General features: G+C 40.7%; 2 protein-coding genes across 11 annotated transcripts in view; both read left to right on the forward strand.

Moving 5' to 3' along the window:
* The first annotated feature begins 1,062 nt into the window (after positions 1 to 1,062).
* Positions 1,063 to 2,280, forward strand: LOC131466345 (interleukin-8-like). The gene is made up of 4 exons (XM_058639525.1): positions 1,063 to 1,332; positions 1,443 to 1,575; positions 1,699 to 1,785; positions 1,906 to 2,280. The coding sequence occupies exons 1-4, from the start codon at positions 1,266 to 1,268 to the stop codon at positions 1,916 to 1,918; spliced, it is 300 nt and encodes a 99-aa protein (XP_058495508.1). The 5' UTR covers positions 1,063 to 1,265; the 3' UTR covers positions 1,919 to 2,280.
* A 2,935-nt stretch (positions 2,281 to 5,215) lies between these two features.
* camk2d2 (calcium/calmodulin-dependent protein kinase (CaM kinase) II delta 2) overlaps positions 5,216 to 19,081 on the forward strand; it is a 37,404-nt gene continuing 23,538 nt past the window's right edge. For 5 of the 10 annotated variants that reach the window (XM_058639514.1, XM_058639516.1, XM_058639517.1 and 2 more), the window contains exons 1-2: positions 5,216 to 5,645; positions 9,763 to 9,857. In XM_058639514.1, coding sequence (XP_058495497.1) covers positions 5,584 to 5,645; positions 9,763 to 9,857 — 157 coding nt within the window. In that variant the 5' untranslated portion in view covers positions 5,216 to 5,583. The remainder of the gene's footprint in view (positions 5,646 to 9,762; positions 9,858 to 19,081) is intronic. The other 5 variants (XM_058639519.1, XM_058639523.1, XM_058639521.1 and 2 more) reach the window with 2 other exon arrangements.

Raw genomic sequence — 19,081 nt, forward strand, 5'->3', positions numbered from 1 at the left:
GTTTTGTCTCCTTCTCAAGAATTCTGTGTATCAGCATATGCATTGCCACTTTATTAGGAACACAGGACACCTGATAAAGTGGCATGAGTGTTCTTCTGTTGCTGGAAGTCATCTGCTTCAAGGGTGAAAGGGTTGTGCGTTCATCTGGATTAATATCGTGAGTTATTGTTGCCTTTCTATCATTTCAAGCCAGTCAGTGCCATTCTCCTTATGACCTCTTGCATCAAACAGGCATTTTTGCTCAGACAACTGCTTACTAGATATTTCCTCTTTTTTAGCGCTTTCTCTGAAAGCCACAGATATGATGTGGGTGAAAATCCCACAAAATCAGCAGTTTTTGAAATATTCAGACCAGGCAGCCTGTCTGGCACGAAACACCATGAGCTTAATCACCATCAAGCATGTTAAAAATTCCCTTCTTTCCCCATTCTGATTCTGAGTTGCTGCTATGTGATGGGCTGAAATCTGTGTTAACAAGCAGTTAAATAGGTGCACCTAATAAAGTGACTAGTGTGTGTAGCTCTTGTGAAATAAAGGTGTGTGACAGTGACTTGCCTTTAGTGAACTTTACCTTTAAATAAGGCAATGCATGCAGGACAGTGTGTGGAGGCCCTTGATAGTTTCTCAAAAAGTAGCTTTCAAAGAAGAATATGTATGAAATTATTCCTCTCTGAAGGTGGAATTTTAGATGTCAACACCTGAGGATTACACTTGTTTAGAAGAGGTCATCTGTGAATCACCTGTCAGTTAATCAATCTCTAACTCATACATTTGTGGTTAGTGGTGCAATACAACATGCAATACAACCATATACTATACCCATTTGTAAAAACTTTCTTATCAACATTCCTGCCATGTCAGTCAGATTATTGCACATTTTTAGTCACCTTGTTTTTTTTGTCCCAAATGATAACTGAATTAGTGACACGAATGATTAGCTCTCTTGACAAATCCCTACTGCTGAAAAAATTCCCAGAGTTGACAGCCCCACCTTGCGCAACTTGCAGACTGGGAAATGACTCATTTCCGCTTGACGGCTATAAAAGGAGTCCGCTTCAGCGCTAACATTCAAACAGCTGAGGGAGAAACAGGAGTAAAGGAAAAGTAGAGGAGAGAGTGAACTGAACAAAAGAGCAAGATACAGCAGAGCAGAAAACAAACTTTACTTTACATTTTCATAGTGCTTCGGTCTTCGTTGCAGCTGCTTTTGAAGGACATTTTTATCTTTTATTTTAAGTGTTGCAGAAGTTGGAAAAACAGCAGATATGATGAGCAGTAGAGTCATTGCCACTGTCATGGTGCTGCTCCTCGCCTCCATGGCCATTGTTGAAGGTAAGATTACTTTATTGTAATGTGACTACTCAACAACAATTACTCTTTGTCTCAATGCATGTAAACACTGTTGCATTTTGTGACTTTATGTGACTCTTGTCTCCTGACAGGAATGAGCCTGACAAGTGTTGGAGTGGAGCTGCACTGCCGCTGCATCATGACAGAACGCAGACCCATTGGCCGCCACATTGAGAAGATGGAAATAATTCCTGGAAGCTCTCACTGCGAAGAAACCGAAATCATGTAAGACCTGCTCGAAAATAACACCCATCAAAGTAGCCATGATGTTCGATGCACTGGCACAAAGTTGTCGTCAAAGTGTCGTTGTTCTGACTGGATCTCTGCGTCTTGTTGTTGTTGTTGCAGTGCCACTCTGAAAAAGACAGGCAAAGAAGTCTGCCTGGACCCTGAAGCTCCCTGGGTGAAGATGGTGATCAACAGGATCCTGTCCAAGTAAGTAATTGTTCATGCAGTTATAACAAATCTAGTTAGTCTGGTTTTATGATGAATATTATAATCATTGTCAATGTAATGAGTGATTAATAAAAACTCTTTTCTGTGTTTTCCCTGCAGCAGAAGACGCTGAGACGCTCATCTACTCCAAATGAAGGGAACCCCAAAGTATTTGTATTTATCCAATGATGAGGTCATCACCTGATTCACACCATGGGACTGCTCAATGTCCTCGTCCACTGGTGAAACGGACAACAGAATCTTTACACTCAGCTCGTGTTTGCATCAAACATACTATTTATTCACAAGTCTGGTGCTTGTGAGGATGTCGCTTACTATGTGTTGCAGCAGCAATGGCTGTTGGCTGCTTCTGAAGCCTGTTAGAATGTTTAACTTCTTTTTGTTGTCTCTAATTTATGTATTTGGCATATTTATTGATGTATTTATTTGTTACCGCAATGGTTCATTAAAGTGTGATTTGGAGTGGAAATTTAAGATGCTGTGTTTTGTGTTATCGTCATTTTGTACAATTGCAGCATTATTGTTTTGGCCTTATTAATTATAATAATTTTAATCTAATTTTATCTTTTTAACTTTTTAACTTTTTTGTATTTTCTTACTATTTTATTTTTATTTTAATTTTAATTTTTATATTATTTTTATTATAAAAAAAATAATATATATATATATATATAATATATATTTATTATTTTATTTTATTCTATTCTCATTTCTTAACTGAGCTGTTGTGAATGTGTGTTTCCCCCCTGGGGGAGGAATAAAGTCATTCAATCTTCAAAAAATTCAATCTTACTGCCATATGATTGTAGGATTTCACTTAATAAATTGAGCTTGTCAGATGAACTTGTAACGTTACCGTTACTTTTACAATATCCTGTTTTCTTCAGCCAAATCTTCAGCCAAATTGAAGTTTAATTACTCACATACTCTTATAACCAGACCTGGTGTACAATTTTCTTATTGTCTTATTGTCTTAACTTAGGATAAGACACAAACGAGGCACCTTTCAAGGTTCCCTCACTAGATACCGAGGTGCCAGAGATCTGGACCAGATCCACTATCACAAATCTTACTAACTATAATGTATCAGACCTGGCACACTGCTCGCCAGAATCTGCGATGATGCCTCACTGTTCAGATGTCAGACAGACATTGTCTCAGTTCTCGGATCTGAGCTGTCTTTAATAAAATCTTTCAACTTAACTCATCACTGACTCCAGAGGTTCCATCATGGGTCATCTCACCTGATCATCAAAAATCTCTGTAACACTCTCAATTGCCCCGGGCTTTATCATTTTACAACAAATGTCTCAAACTGAAATCAAATAGATAGATTTCAATATCAATAAATCCTCACACATGACGTACACGATCGACGGAATTTAACCTGTTTTTTGTTGCATGACTGCAGGCAACAGTAGAGAGCTCCACCACATGATGCAACTTGTGTTATGACAATACTCTCTTGCCACAGGGCCTTACCATATTCCCACATGCATTAATAATGCAGAGTATTTAAAGGTGATTTAAAAGGGAAATCCTCTTCTGCTTTAAATAAGAGTTAATGCAGTGCCGGCTCAAGCCTTTATGGGGCCCTAAGCAGAATTAGATTTGGGGGCCTTCCCTCCCACCACCTTGGAGTCACCTATGTTCAACTATTATTGATACAAATGTAACTTCATATCAGTTTCACTCTTGTTTTTTTTAAAGCTTGGTATTCATTTGCACTTTCATATTCAAATGATGTTGTTTTTTATACATGCTATTGAGAGCCCCTTGGGTGACCAGTGGGCCCCAAGCAGCGCATTAGTGTGCTTATGCCTAAATAAATAAAATGCAGCTGAGCTACTTGTGTAATTAAGTGAACTGGTTCTTGTGTGGAGATATTGAATGGAGATAACTTCACCTGTTGTATTTTCAGAGGCCTATTTGAACTCAGTGAGTGGGATTCTTTAAACAGAACTGATGCAAAGTGACTGGAATCAGTTTTGTGATTTCCAACTCTTAATTAAATCCAGATGAATACACTGGAAAGTTGTGGAATATCCGCACATGTGTCTACCAGATTTCATAATTCTTCTACACAGACTTCCCGTCTGACACCATGATCCTGTTATCCTGTGTCCTCGCTACCGTGTGTGTGTGTGTGTGTGTGTATCCTTGTATTTGTTAAACACTGACCATGTCAGGACCAGTAGTCCTCATGGAAACCAAAGCCTGGTCCTAATGAGGCAGAACCTCATTCCTGATGAACTGGTTAAGTTCAGGCTGAAGGTTTGAATTGTGGTTAAGTTTAAGGTTGGAGTTGGACATTAACATGGAGTATCCTAAGAACAATAGCTGTGCAAACAAGTGTGTGTGTTAAATTAAGCCTGTGTGTTAAATTATTACTGCTGTAATGTACATATCCCCATTTTTAAATCAAGGGAAAGACCAATAGATCTTGTCATTGGTTTCGTAAATGATTCTTGTCACATGCCGCCTGGCATGCCATACCATGCATCACATGCATCACATGCATCAATCTATTCAAAGAAAGACAGTAAATTTCCATTGTGATCACATCCTCCGGTCATCCAAATCACAAAATTTCCCCCACAGAGAAGAGATGACCCCCAAAAAAGAGGAACAAGAGTTTAGCTGAGGTCTGGTCATAACTTACTGTCAGTGTGAGATTTTAGTTCCTTTAAAACACAGTTGCTTCTTGCACTCAGGTATGCATGAGGAAAGCAAAAAAAGAGAGAAAAGAATTATGATCTCATAACCAAGACAGCCTGTATTGGTTATGAGATCATAATTCTTGGGTTGTCTGTGTGTTCTTGGGGTGGCTGCTATGACACGGTCAGTGATAATAACTCTGATTATGCTTTTTACACTTCCAAATTTGATGAATTAGTTATATTTGACAGGAAACTGGGTCTTGCTGTTCGAAATATGATAAGAAACTTGAGGTCAGGAGAACAAGTCTGTCCAGTCTGTCTCGTGAGCTGATGTGGTCTTTTCCTTTTGCTGATGCAAAGTTATGACTTGTCCAGAATACATGGTGTTAATTAATTAATCAGGGCTCCACATTTCATTTATAGCTATTTAAAAGAGCCAGGCTTGTTTGTTGTTGTTGTTTTTTTAATACGGCGTAAATTATTTCCTGCATTTTATGACTGTATTCTAATTACGAGACTGGGAAATAATGATATTTAGTAATTATAGTATCTAATCGCACTCAACGAATCTAATATTGGCTTAAGACATTTGTGCAGCACTGTATGTACACTATATGTATATGAATATATATATATACACACACAAACACATATATATCATTATTACTGTTATTATTATTATTATTATTATTATTACTGGCCACGCTGAGGATGCCAGCAAGCAAGGGGGCGGGACTGAGCCCACTCCACGGTGGGTGGTAGGTGCGGTAGTGCGGTGTCTGGCGCGCGCAGAGGAAACACTCACAGCGCTGGATGCACAGATTTACCCTCATACACAAAATGCTGCGTCCACGAGCTCCGACAAGCTGGTACTTGTGAAGACTATAAAGAAACCGCAAACGATCCTGCAAGAAGAACAGACTGAAGAACTCGCAGAGGCCGTAGTTGTTGTTTTTTTTCATCCTTTATCCCAGTTCCTGTCGATGCGCTTCAGCGGTGCATGAATCCCCCCGTTTGGTTTGCAGGTCCAGGACAAAACCCGGGTGGTGTTGACGGCAGTGTGTGAGGTGGAGAAGGTCTGTGAGTGCAGCGTCTGCTCCTTGGCAACTCCTTCAGGATGGCGTTAACGATCTGCACGAGATTTACCGACGAATATCAGCTGTTCGAAGAGCTGGGGAAGTAAGGAAGCATGTCTTTTCTTTTTCTTTTTTTTTATCATCACCTGGCATCATCCCTGTATGAAATGTCAACCTGTTATGTAATAGGCCGCCGTGGTTTAAGGACACATAATATCTGTGCGTTTTAGCGAGTGTGCGTGTGCGCGCAATGATGCTGTGTCCATGAATGACACACACATATATATATATTTAAAAACATATAAAACACACAGTGTGTCATGCATAGTGCAGGTCTGTGCAATTGCACCCCATTTGCCTTTATGCCACATTTGAAGTCCTGCTTACGTTTTATGATAACGAATGAAGGTGTCGAGTCGAGCGCGTCATCATTCGCCTGCATCCATCCTGTGCAGCCATATATGCATTTCGGCCTATGTTACAAATTGAACTGAGTGAAATGCAACGGTGTATGTGTGTGTGTGGGTGTGTGTGTGTGTGTGTGTGTATGTGTAAAAGAGAGCGAGATAGAGAGAGGTGAGGTTTTGGTCACCCACCTCCTCTTTCTCCATTTCCCCTCCCCCCTCTCTCTCCCCAATCCTCCTCCCCTCTGTGTGACAGAAATACACACTGTAATGCGACAGCATGTAGGCCTCGTAGGCGATGACACATTCTCCAAACCACCAAGCTGCGGTCAATTATCAGACACAGGCAGGGGATTCCTTAGCCCCAACACACACACACACACACACACACATCCATTCCGCTTTGTCCAGTGAGGACCCTCCTGTAATGCATAATGCATTCACAAAACTCTAACCTTTGCCTAAACCCAATTCTAACCCTAAAACCAGGTTGCAACCCCCAAAAAGCCCTATACTGATGTGAGGACCAGCCATAATGTCCATAATGTTGGGTCCTCACAAAGCCACAAATACAAGAAACACCTGCATGTGTGTTTGAGCTGGTTTGTAAGATGCTCTCTCTCTCTCTCTCTCTATGTGTAGCTACATTTGTGTAATCATGCACATGACCTGCAGTTTGACAGGCACTCATTGCACACAGTCTCAGATAGAGCATCTGCAGCCATGGCTGATGATGAGCTAAAGCAGAGAGAGAGTGAGAGAGGATGAGAGTGTGCCACCACTTAGAAGTCTATCTGGATGAACTGATCTCCCATCATCCCTGTGATGAAAGCCTGTGTTTCTATAGTGAGAGGGAGGGAACTCCTCTTCAGCCTCAGCATCCTGCTTTTATGATTAAATCCTGTGTTCATCTTACACCATCTGTCATGAATAATGCAGCCATATTGCTTTTATGCTAACTCACCTGATCCTCGTACTGGGTGCAGCACCACTCCACCACACTTATATACACTACTGTAGATGCCCTGTTACGATAAGGCCTAGGGGAAAACCTAATCACAACATGAGTGTGGAGACTCCCCTCTTCCCAATTTCCAATAAACCACCAGCAACATGCAAAACAAATCATTTTTAAGGTTTATTTTAAAAACAAGCACAAAATGTCTGCTGGCTGTGAGGGGTTCAAAGGAAGCCTACAGCAGCTGGGATGATCACGCCTCTTATACTGGAACCTCCTGTGCACGGCCAATCAGCTCCCAGGATCCACGTCACACACGTCATTAAGTCAAACATGCACACCTGCAACCCATCACACACTGACATGCAGAGACACACACACACACACATACAAGGAAAAAGAAGCCACAACCCTGATGCCCGTTGTTTTTGACCATGTTATAATGATGAAGTTAATAGACCTTTACAAGGTGCATCATTTTGAAAAATGATTAAAATATGAAACTAAAGAACGCACCAGTATCACATCAGTCGCTCGTGTATTTTACATATCTACTGATATTCAAACGTTTGTAACAGTTTTTGTGTAACTACTGGTTGACTTTTCATTCTTTACAAAAATTAATCAGCAGACATTCGGTCCCGTCGTCCATCACAGACAAGGCCGAGTCGGAGAGTACTTATTGCTAAGTTAGTAAGTTAGTAAGTTAGGGGTGGGAGTCACAGCGTACCTCACGATACGATGTGATACATGATAGATGGTCTGTGATACCAACAACGATTCTGTGATAATCAATATATTGACAATCCGACTGTTTACTTTACAACGCCTTCATTTGTAAAATGAAGTATCGATATTTGCCCTGGCGTATTATATTATTGTATTGCAGGAGGAAGGACGACGATATATCACCAAAGTGATATTTTTGATGTGCAGATTTCCATATAATACTGCATCCACTTTATATCAAATAGCTTGAACACAAGGTCCTCCATTTGATCAGCTCGTGTGACCCTGTGTCGCCCCTATATATCCTTTCTCTGAATGCATGTGAAAAGATGCTTTAATCTTTGTGAAGCCTGTTTATGTAAATGCATAAACAGATGTTCCTCGTACAATGCATGATGTTGAGTTTTGGATCCGCATTTGACTTCAGCTAAATGTTCTGATTGCATAGTTTTCTTGCATTTACTTAGAAACAGAGAAGCACACATTACCATTTTGTACACACTGTCTCAGACTCGGTTAAAAATGATTATGTAACATGTTTTGCTTTGATCATTTCCTTCACCAAATCCCCTATAAATTAGAGGTAAGCTTTAGTGGCAAGCTGCTCACTCCAAAGGATGTTAGATAACATGTTCATGGTACACATTGTTACATATTAGTATGCAGTAGCTAGTGGTTACATGGGCACAGAGCTTGATTTCTTTCTGATATTGTAACAACATTGTGCAGAAACATCATGTCACGGTTGTCAGCCACTGAAAGAACATAGTTCATTTGAGGTAATGAGTATTCTCAGAAGCAAGTTCTTCTAGGTGTTGTGATATATTTCTGATTTTGTGCGGCGCTGTAGACAGAACTTTGCTGTTCATGGGTGGAGAAAAGGCATTCACAGTCTCAAACAGAGGTTATTTAGTAAAATGGGCTTACTGTACACAGCTGCAGAGGTGAGTGGAGCTGAAGCAAACTACTCCATGGTTGCGTTTAGAGATGAGAGATGTGGCACTCGGCTCTTCTCCTCCCTCAAATATAGCTGACCTAGTTTTGGAATCTTCATGCATGTGCCTGAAACACCAGAGCAACGCAAGGATGAAACAATAGTGGGCTGATGTTAGTGGTATGACGTAATACTAATGAATGAATGAAAATGAAAGTGTGGTGTGTGAGTGGGACTGTGTGAGCAGCTGCATTGCCATTGGATCTACACTTTTGTCTGTGTCTCACCCCAGCATGAGGATATGTATCGTACCTTCAGATTCTTGCCAGTACACGGCCTTAGTTGATAACTTAGCAGCACTGGTGGGTAAGAGAAGATACATTTCCCTGTGTTTTGATAAATACCACTCTGAAGCAGTTTCCATGAACGATATCTGTCCAGATTAGGAGTCATAAACTGCAAGAAATGTGACCATTTCACAGTAGCTTTAGGGGCTGGAGATTGAACAGGTCATCTTCTAACCAGAAGGTTGTCTACACATGAAAGTGTCCATTGGCATAACACTAAACCACAGATTGCCCCTAGTGACTGTGCCTTTTTGACCGTGATGTATGGCACTTTTCCTCTACACGACGCGACTCTTCAAGTTTTTTTTTGCTTTTCCATTTGCGATAGTACCTGGTACCTGGTACTTTCTTTAGTACCTGCTCTGGCAAGGTTCCAAGCGAGCTGAGCCGATACTAGACATCAACAGGCTACTGGCCTCATGAGCGCAACGTTCAACTGTAGATCAGTTAAAAAAGACTTTAAAATCCATTAGATAAAGGTCTAAGTGTATAATCACTGTAAAACAAAAATCATTTGGACTTCATGGGCTTAGAATAAGTCCTTTTATTTGCACTTATAAGGGCCTTGCTTTACGCACCACCATGTTTCTACAGTAGCCCAAAATGGACAAACTAGCCAGAGAATACATGTATTGAAGTGGAAGCTTATCACACAAACAAATGAGAATAGCTTTGTCCACCTAAACCTGCTGTTTGTTCCAACAAAGATGCAGCAGAGAGAGTGGAGAGTTTACATCCTTTCTAGAATGCCAAGTTACTTCACTGATATGCTTGGAAAAGGCAGAGGTTAATCTACAGTCTATTAGATTACTTATACTAATGTGTGTGTTTGTGTGCGTTCATTTCAGGGGCGCATTTTCTGTGGTCAGGAGGTGTGTGAAGATCTCCTCCGGACAAGAGTATGCGGCCAAAATTATCAACACCAAGAAGCTCTCTGCGAGAGGTAGGAAACACAAACGCTCATGTAAACATTTACAGAAACATGCAGCTGACACACACAGGAACGCACACCACACTGTCACTGAGTTATGTGTCGACGAGCTGTGATACATGCAGCACACAGGTGTGTTTATGTGTGTCACGTTTCCCAAAAATCATGCTTGCACAAACACTGACATACTATTTCTTCACTGACATTTGGATAACACCATCCTGTCTCCACACACACACATGCACACGACAACATTATTTATTCGACCTGTTCGTCTGTGATTCCTCCTCCACTGACGCGGGTGGCACTGGCTGCAATGCTCACAGCTGAATCCTCAGATTTGTAAGTCAGATTTCGTGACTGTCTGCTGACAGCTTAGCTTGTACGTAACATCGTAGCATCGTTGTCTTATTTTTGGTCCAAGAGGCCCCGCCCCCAAAAAGCTGATCTAAGCCAAGCTGTGCTCACAGCATCCTCTACTGGATCACATGGTAATTACTACAGACATTCGGATGTAGGGATTCATGATATTATATCTGACGTCCTTGAGCCAATGACCGATACTGATATATGTACGTTTTTCCCTGCGCCCAACTGGAGAAGTCTCTTATGGAGTGAAATTTACATCATATTTTTCATACTCATGTCACAGCAGATGTTTATACCGATACCAATAGTATCGTGCATCCCATGTCTGATCCACTTCTGTGTGTGTTCAACTTGAATGGGAGTTTAATGTCAGTAGAACTCCTTCTGCATCATGAGAGACTGCATCCGGAGAAAGACTCATCTGTGTTTTGGTTGATTACAGTAAAAAGTGTTGACTAAACTTTTAAGCAGTTTGCCTGCTTGCAATTTTTGTGCTGCGTTGTCTCGTTTCTTCTTGTGTGTTATTCATATCTGTCCTCTGTTTCTATGCAAATGTTTTTTCGCATGCAACCTTGCACGTGTCCCTGCGTGTGTGCGTGCGTGCATGTGTTTCCGTACTGATTCAGGGCTCTGGCTAGTCTTGTCGTCCCAGGGGCTGCGCTCTTGTGGAGCCGACCCAATTCTTTCACATCCGTCACTGTAATTGTAGCTGCTGGCCTGGTTGCTTCAGGCTTTGGACACACGCGCGCTTATGTTGCACGTGCAAGCACATGACCCAGGAACTGCCGAAAGCATATCTGTGGCTACTAACCACTGGCGTGTAATGTCTCTGCTGTTCCAGCTTCTCGTTGGCGTGTTTTGTCAGTGAGGACCGATGACTGTTGTCTTAGTTAGAAGTTAGGCTTGTGGAGACATGAGCTGAGCTTACTGACTGAATTCTGATTTGTTATGATTTGTCTGTACGATGCACCACTACCCAAAGATTCCTTCGTATGATTTGTTTGTGTGATAGTGCTGTGGTATGTATGTATATATGCAGTAACAAGCAACCCTCCCTCCCCCTTTGCAGTATTTTACTTTTCATTCCTTTCTAGAAGCTCCCATAGTGTCTTGCTCAGCTGTCTCTGTCTTCTGTGCTCTTATGCACATATTTGCATATTTTTTCATTTCCCTTTTCCACCCCCTTTCATGCCATTTTTGTGGGTGATTTACATGACACTTTCATATTTCTCACCAGCTGCTCCTACCCACACTCTCATCATCTGTTTTGCCTTGCTTCTTCCATTGCTCTTGTTTCTTACCTCTATCTTTGCTCATCTCATGCTAGAACACATTTTCTTTTATTTTATTATATTTTCCCTCTTTCCTCCTTCCCCTTCCCTTTGCTCTTTCCCTCCTCCTGTCTGTCCTCTGCCCACGTTGACCCTCCAGCTTGCAGAGTGCAGTGTTGGTAATAGATATCCTCGGCTGACAGATCAGTGTCTCACCAAATGAATGCTGGGATAGATTTTCCAAAAATACTGCAAAGGGTTATCTCACCGCATATGCATGTGGGCACGCACACACACACACACACACACACACACACACACACACACACACACACGCACTAAACTTAAAATGTCGTCCTCTTAAAATTTAATGATTAACATTACGAGTAATTATTTTGTGACAGTGCAAACAGGCTTAGGGCCCTAAGATGTGGGTAGTACCTAGATCACATACACAAACACACACACTCAGTCTCTTGCTTGCCTTTTTTTTTTTCCTGTGAGTGTGTTTGTGTCGAGGTTTACACACTGGATGTGCAGTCGTGTCAGATATGGTCTTACCCTCTTTCAGCGATAAGCCCTAGAATTGCAACTTTGATTCCCTCCTCTCTGGGAGGATCATGACCCCACCCCCACCCCAGCCTCCAACACTGCATATGTGTACTTGCCGATGCTTCAGTTCATGTGTGTGTCAGAGTATACATATAAGCGGTGGCTGTGATGAACATGGATCATGACACCGGGTGTACATATGTGTATGTTTTTGTTTTTGGACCAGTCACACAGTCTTTGCATTCTACAATCCTGATGATACAGTTAGCAGTGAATGAGAGGAAGCAGTGGAGAGAAAAAAGGGAAGAAAAGAAGAGGAAGCAGAAGGGGAGAGACAGTTAATGAGACAGAAAGAGGGAATGGAAAGTCAACACTTCACTGCTGTATCCCTCGCAGTCGTTGAATATTTGTCCTCTCCTTTCATGCAGTGTCCTGTCACTATTACATTGTCTGGTATCTTTTGTCAATTTGTATTTTCTTGTGACGTGCTGCTGTGTATGTCTGGCAGTGTGCACATGCTCGCGTGTGTCTAATCCCTCATCTGTTGTGTGTGTGTGTTATCTGTGCACATGAATGTCCTTGATTGCGTATGTGGGTGACCTTCTCAGCTTGACTTAGGAGTTGGATAGATTTGCACTGCTGAATCCATCCATCCTTTTTTTTGCTCATCTTGCTGTGTAAATGTCGCATGACACTGTGTGGGAGACAACAAGTGAACAAATACAGTATGGCTAAATTTACAAGGGGGGGGGGAAACATTCAAAGCAAAGGCTGGTGTTATTTTTGTAATGTGGAGGTGTCATGGTAACAGAGATGATAGCGGTTGTTGGGATGTAAGCCAGTTTGCCTCACTGTTATACTGCATATACTGCATAGATGCATCCATATGTATACTGTATATATACGTATGTGTTTGTAAATCTTTCATACCCGTTCATGCAATGTGGGGTTCAAGTGTCTTGTTAAGTGGCATGCAGGCCAGTGGAGCCTGGGATCAAACCCACAACCTTCAATTTGTAAGACGACTCGCTCTTCCACTGAGCTACTGTCGCCCCAATCAGTGCATCTATTCTTTTTTTTCGCATCCTGTCGCTTAAGTGGCTTCTTCTGTCAGGTCTGTTCGGTAAGCTAAAGATTTGTGTTCCCTCCCTCCCTTCCTTCCCCGTCTTATCATTTTAATTCTTGCTGTTTCGCCGGTGTCACCATGACTCTGTCTCACCTCACTTTGAAGTAAGAGGAAGGAGGGAGAGGCGATGTGACTGCACGGGAGGAAATAAGATGGGGAGAGGGACAGAGAAATGAGAGAGAAGAGAAGGACGACTCTGTGGGTGGAAGGGGGATCACATGATTCACTGGGTACTAATGCTAAAAATAAATGCTGGTCATTCTCTCACTCTCAGTGTCTCTGTGTCTCTCCCAATCTCTCACACACACATTTGCATAGCATTCGTAGTGAGGACCCTCATAGACATAATGCACCCCCTATCCCCTAACCTTAACTATAACCCTATAACCTAATCTCAATTCCAACCCTAACACTAAAGCCAGATCTTAACCCCCCAAAAGTAGCAGCCAAAATGTCCTCACTTTCCCAAAAATAACCTCACTCCCTATGGTTTACACATTTTTTGGTCCTCACAAAGATACAAGAACACACAGCCACACACACGCACACACACAGTATCGACATATTCCAATAGGTTTTTGGTTTCAGTCGACGCTTACCTGTCTGCCTAACCAGATTGCAAGTGCACTTTAGGGAGTCGAAAACACATGACATTGAGGCTGAAACTGTAGCAGGGTTGTTTGTCTGCATCTTTAGTGTCTCTGTTTGTAATAGTTAATGTGTGTATTATTCATGAAATGTGGGGAAAATAACTGTAAATAGCTGGTTTTAAACAATTTAAGTGGATTGTAGGATAACATTTAAATGATTAAACGGATTAAGGCAGTACAGCACTCTTTTGCTAAACCACCATTTTTTTAATCATAGCCCTTTTTGAAAGACACACTGCTCTATATCTCAATAATTAAAATGACTTTCTTCATCGTCTGTCTTCCCCAAAAGATATTGGCTAAAAATATATATTCCAGATTGCTATATAGATATTAATAGGTAGTTAAGTTAGACATTACACAAATCCAACAAAAAAGCTCCGGTCTGCGTCAGAGGCTGACATTTAACTTTCAGCTCTTGCAATGTTGTGCACTATAATCAAAGTAGCATTTTTGAAATGTCAGGATTTCAATATGAAAATGATTGATGTTCAGAAACCACCTCCAGTATGATTAACAAGGGTAATGGTTACTTTAGAAAGCAAAGGGATTCTCTGTTACATATTAGTGCCTCTGTCTGTGTTCAAGTACAGTGTTTTGGTTTCCTCATTGTCAAACCCGTCTCTACATTTTCATATTTGAAAGCTGGTCTCCTTTTCTTGATACTTTACAATTTTTTACAATTCCAATCTTTATCAAACCTGTTCAATTATGAAATAACACATAGCTGTGAAACAGGGTGTCAGAAAAGCTGCTGATAGACAGAGGCTATTCTAGACAATATGACAAATAAGAAAATAATTGGATTGTTTTTTTGATTATTATACGGATGTGTTTGCATGTGTGGGTTAGGTATATTAACTTTCCACCAGCACCATGTCAATAATGCTTAGAGTTATAGGCAGTTCCACATCAGACACGATAATAATGTTGATAATAACAATAAAGTCTTTGTGCTTCACTCAACACTGAGCGGATGGAGATGGATGGATGCTTTCTAACACCACTGTTGTTCAGTCACAAAAACATTTTCCATTTCTAAAATATCAACTGCAAACATTAGATGTTCTTCCTTCCGGATGTCCACAAAAGCAGAAGCAGAAATAGAGAATTTGAAGAACAAAAGTAGCTTCAGTATGAGCAGTGTAGCTCACATTCACGTGAATGCTTCTCTCCACTTTCATATAAAAGAAGAAATGGGAAACTTCAGGCACAGTCTCAACTCTAGAGGCTTGTTTGAAGCCATAAATACAGGCAGTATTTAGCAACAGCAGTGTGTTTTGACTGTTCGCTTACATTTGCACACTTTGATGTGCAGTAATTACAGTGTATACACTAGGTAGCTATATTAAGCTATGTATTAGCCTTCCCTACAGATAAACCCTTTCGTGGTTTTTTCGTCTTAGGACACTTTAAGAGGGAATTTCTTCTAATTTAGTAAGTCGAGATCTCGGGTTGATATATTAACATGTTTTTTGGCCTCTTGATTATTAAATGTCGTGTGTAATTGCATGTTAGATTAATTTGGAAAAAGAAATAGTCTCTAAATTTGTCAGAGGAGGCAAACCACTGCTGGGTAGTGATTCCAGTTTTCTATTAATTAACATGGTGACACAAAGCTACAAAAAAAAATTTATATTTTTGTAGCAATAAGCATTTATGGGATTCTGCTCATGAACCCTACTAAATGCTACACACTGGAACTTTAAGTTAAGGGAAAGTAAGGGAAAATTTCATTCTTAAATATCCATGACTGCCAGCTGACAAGCCAAGTGTTAAAGGTTGAGTGTTCTCCCTGTTTTCATGTCATTTTATTGGAAATTGGAGTCGTAAGGCTGCTTCCTTTAACGATTCGTGTGGTGATTTTTTGTGGTTCTAAAATCAACGCGTTAGCAGTGCAGAGCAGCATTTTGGGAGTAGCTTGGAAAGGGTTGTTGGATATGTCTTAATTGGCCATGATTCTGTCACTGTTTCATGGTCTTTCTGAAAAAAGCAAGAAGAAGTAAATGAGAACAGCTTTGTTGGGAATTGGGCTGCATTAAAATGCTGTATATATATGAGCACAGAGAGCAAGGGAGAAGTAAACAGGTAAAGAGCCTGAACTTGGCTGAGACTAATGGCAGAAATCCAGTGATTTCAGTTCACTTTACATGATTCCAATACTACAATACTGTAAATGTGAACTGAACAATGTAATCATTAAAAAGAACACCTTGAAGAGTAGATTCACTGTATGAAAGTATATTCAGTATGAACATGTGGATCAGGATGCCTCGCAGAAGAGTCTACTTTTACATATTAGTCTGTGTCTCTCTCCTCATTACACTGTAAAAAGATAAAGGACGGCATTACCTCATGTCATGAAACCTCCAGCAATACTCTGAGGGCACTTTTATCTCATGCCGCCTTTTGTTTTTCCTCAGACGACAAGGCAAAGGAGTTATCAGTCCCATAATTCTTTCGCTGTTGGGAACCAGAGAGTGACAGTGTCAGAGCATCCTGGATGGTTGAATTAGATCTGCTGTTCAGCGGGGGTGGAAGGGAAACATATTTGGAGCAGGACTATTTAACTGCTGGCCACAGAGGATGTTATATTCAACCCATAACATCGTTCTAATTAAAACTCTTAATTAATTGAAGCAGAGTAATTCCAACCACCCTGTGTGTGTGTGTTTGTGGCTGGCAAATGTGTGTGTGTGTGTGTGTGTGTGTGCACGCTGTAGGTTTAGGATCAAGTGACAAATGGTTAATATAGAGAATCTGTAATAAGAAGAATCCAAACTCCCATTTTGTAGCCTTTAGATTTGAGATTTGACCGGCGCCATGTTAAAGTTTTCCACAGGAGATCATGTTCTGTTGAAGAAGATCTTCGATTGCAATTGAGACCATTAACTACTCAGGACATTATGAATGAGTTGAGAAGTAGTACTTTTACTTGCAAACAACAGAGTTGCCCCCTTGTGTCTATTCAATATACTACAATATATTTATTATTCTTACTTATCGTCATGGACTTCTGGCATTGACTTCCATTCATCTGGACAGAGTAACCAAAACCTTATCCCTTACCTTAACTAGCTTAACTCAACTTAACTTAACATTAATCACAATTCAAACCTTAGTCCTAAACTTAACTAGTTCCTCAGAAATGCCTCAGGACCAGGTTTTGGTCTCCATGAGGACTATTGGTCCTGACAATGTCAGTGTTTCTGCCAGAAAAGGTCTTAAATACACAGGAAGAGAGGCCACTCAAGTGGTTGTGGACATGACACATCAGAACCTGAAAGAGGAATCGCAACAACAGTGATGGGCAGAAAAGGAAACACAGTAAGGGTTTGTTGGGGTCAGCTTTAAAAAAAAAGATGTCTTCCTGGTTTGAGCTGTAAAAAAAAAAGATTCAGACCACACAAATCTGTCCCCCTGTGGCCTACTATTTTTTGGGGGGATTTTTGGGCAAAACACAGCTCCCAACTCTTTCACGAGAGCTTTCACAAGAAAATACATTACCTAATATGCTGTGTTCAGCAGGTTTTTGTAATACCAAACAAGTTAATGATGAAACAAATTCGTAAGAAATTCTCCCACTTCTCCAAACTCGTAAAATTGGTTGGTTGGAAAATTTGTTCAGGCAGGCAATGGTATGAAATGTAATTTATGTGACTATTAAGAAAAAAAAAAGAAAAAGGACAATGTGCTCTGTAGGGAGAACGTTCAGATAATCACACCTATTGGCAGCCTTGTGACAGTGCCATTGTCATAAAAATAGCACAACACAAATGAATACAACATAATGCAGGGATAACATCAGGTAAACCTTGGATACTTGGGCCTATTGTGCCTGAATGTGAGCAAACCTCAAACCAACAGCATTAAAACTATAGTAGTTGCTGAACTTTTTTTTTAAGACCTTGATGTGTGGAATTATTTTTAGTGTACAGATATTCCAAACAATAGCAAATGTGTAGTGCATCTCAGGCATCATTTCAGGTACATATAGGCTATAATGCAGATATATTGTGTATGTAGACAAATATTACACATTTGGTTGTGTTTTTGTGTAATCTACAGTATATTATAGAAAACCACAACTAAGTTTAAACCAAGTTAGAGTTTGATGTTCCAGAGTTATATTCAATTTTGTCTCCTCCTTCTCTAGGATCTGTCACTTCTGCTCGCCTCTCTGTCTGTCTGTCTGTAGTTCTATGGAGTTTCACAGTTGTGTGTGAACTCGCAATGTTGTCCATTTGCATGCAAGGCTGGTTCCACTGCAGAGGAGAGGAGAGGCCTGACACTGATTGGTGCAGGAGTTGCTAGACAACAGTTGTCCAGCCGACTGAGAGGTGGACTACCTGTAGAGGAGAGAGAGAGAGAGAGAGAGAGAGAGAGAGAGAGAGATTTTTTTTTTTTGATTTTTAAACTTCTTTATTTGCTCAGAAACATGAACAATAACAAAAAATTAGTTGTGTTCTGCACTTAAAACTTAGACCATGGAGAAATAAAGTAAAAAATACGAAAGAAAAGAAAAAAAAACTCCATTTAACTCAGACTGTTGCAGAAAGACAATTTTCCATCATTCACACAACACAACACGTCTTTCACTCCCCATGTTTCTAAAAAATCTTCCGTGTTGTTCGTTGAGCGGAAGAAAACAAAGTCAGTCTTTATCCTGGTTTTTAACATCCTAACATAAATCTGCTGACAGTCAACATCAAGTGAGTTTTCCACTTTGTTCCTCCTTGAAACATAAATAGCCAGTTTTGCTTGACCAATTAAAAAGTTCAGCAGTTGACATTTGCCCTTGTTTTTCCTCGTGTATTTAAAACCAAAAATAAAAACACAAGAGGAAAAAGTCTCAGTGAATAACGAGAACAAGTGAGACAGGAAGTGGAACAAAGGAGTTAGTCTGACACAGTGCAAGAAACAGTGGAAGACAGTTTCTCTCTGTGGACAGAAAGGACAAGTGTCTGTGACATTAGGGTTGACAATGGAGATGAAGGCGTTCACTGCTACAGCAGCATGAAGAACCCTCCACTGTAAGTCTGCTGCTTTTTTAGTTAACGGTGGTTTGTAGAGTGAGCTCCACTCTGGCCTTAGATCCTCTGTGAGGGACAGGTGGTGTCTCCATGGAGTGTCCACTCTGTCTCTCAGTCTACTCTGGTTTAAAACCTTCACCATCACATAGTACATGACCTTCCCTGTTACACTGCACAGATTGTAATTGTTGGATTTGTTCATCTGCAGCAGAATGTTTACATCACACTTAAAAAC

Source organism: Solea solea, chromosome 10 (genome assembly GCF_958295425.1).
Source record: "Solea solea chromosome 10, fSolSol10.1, whole genome shotgun sequence".
Taxonomy (NCBI): Eukaryota; Metazoa; Chordata; class Actinopteri; order Pleuronectiformes; family Soleidae; genus Solea; species Solea solea.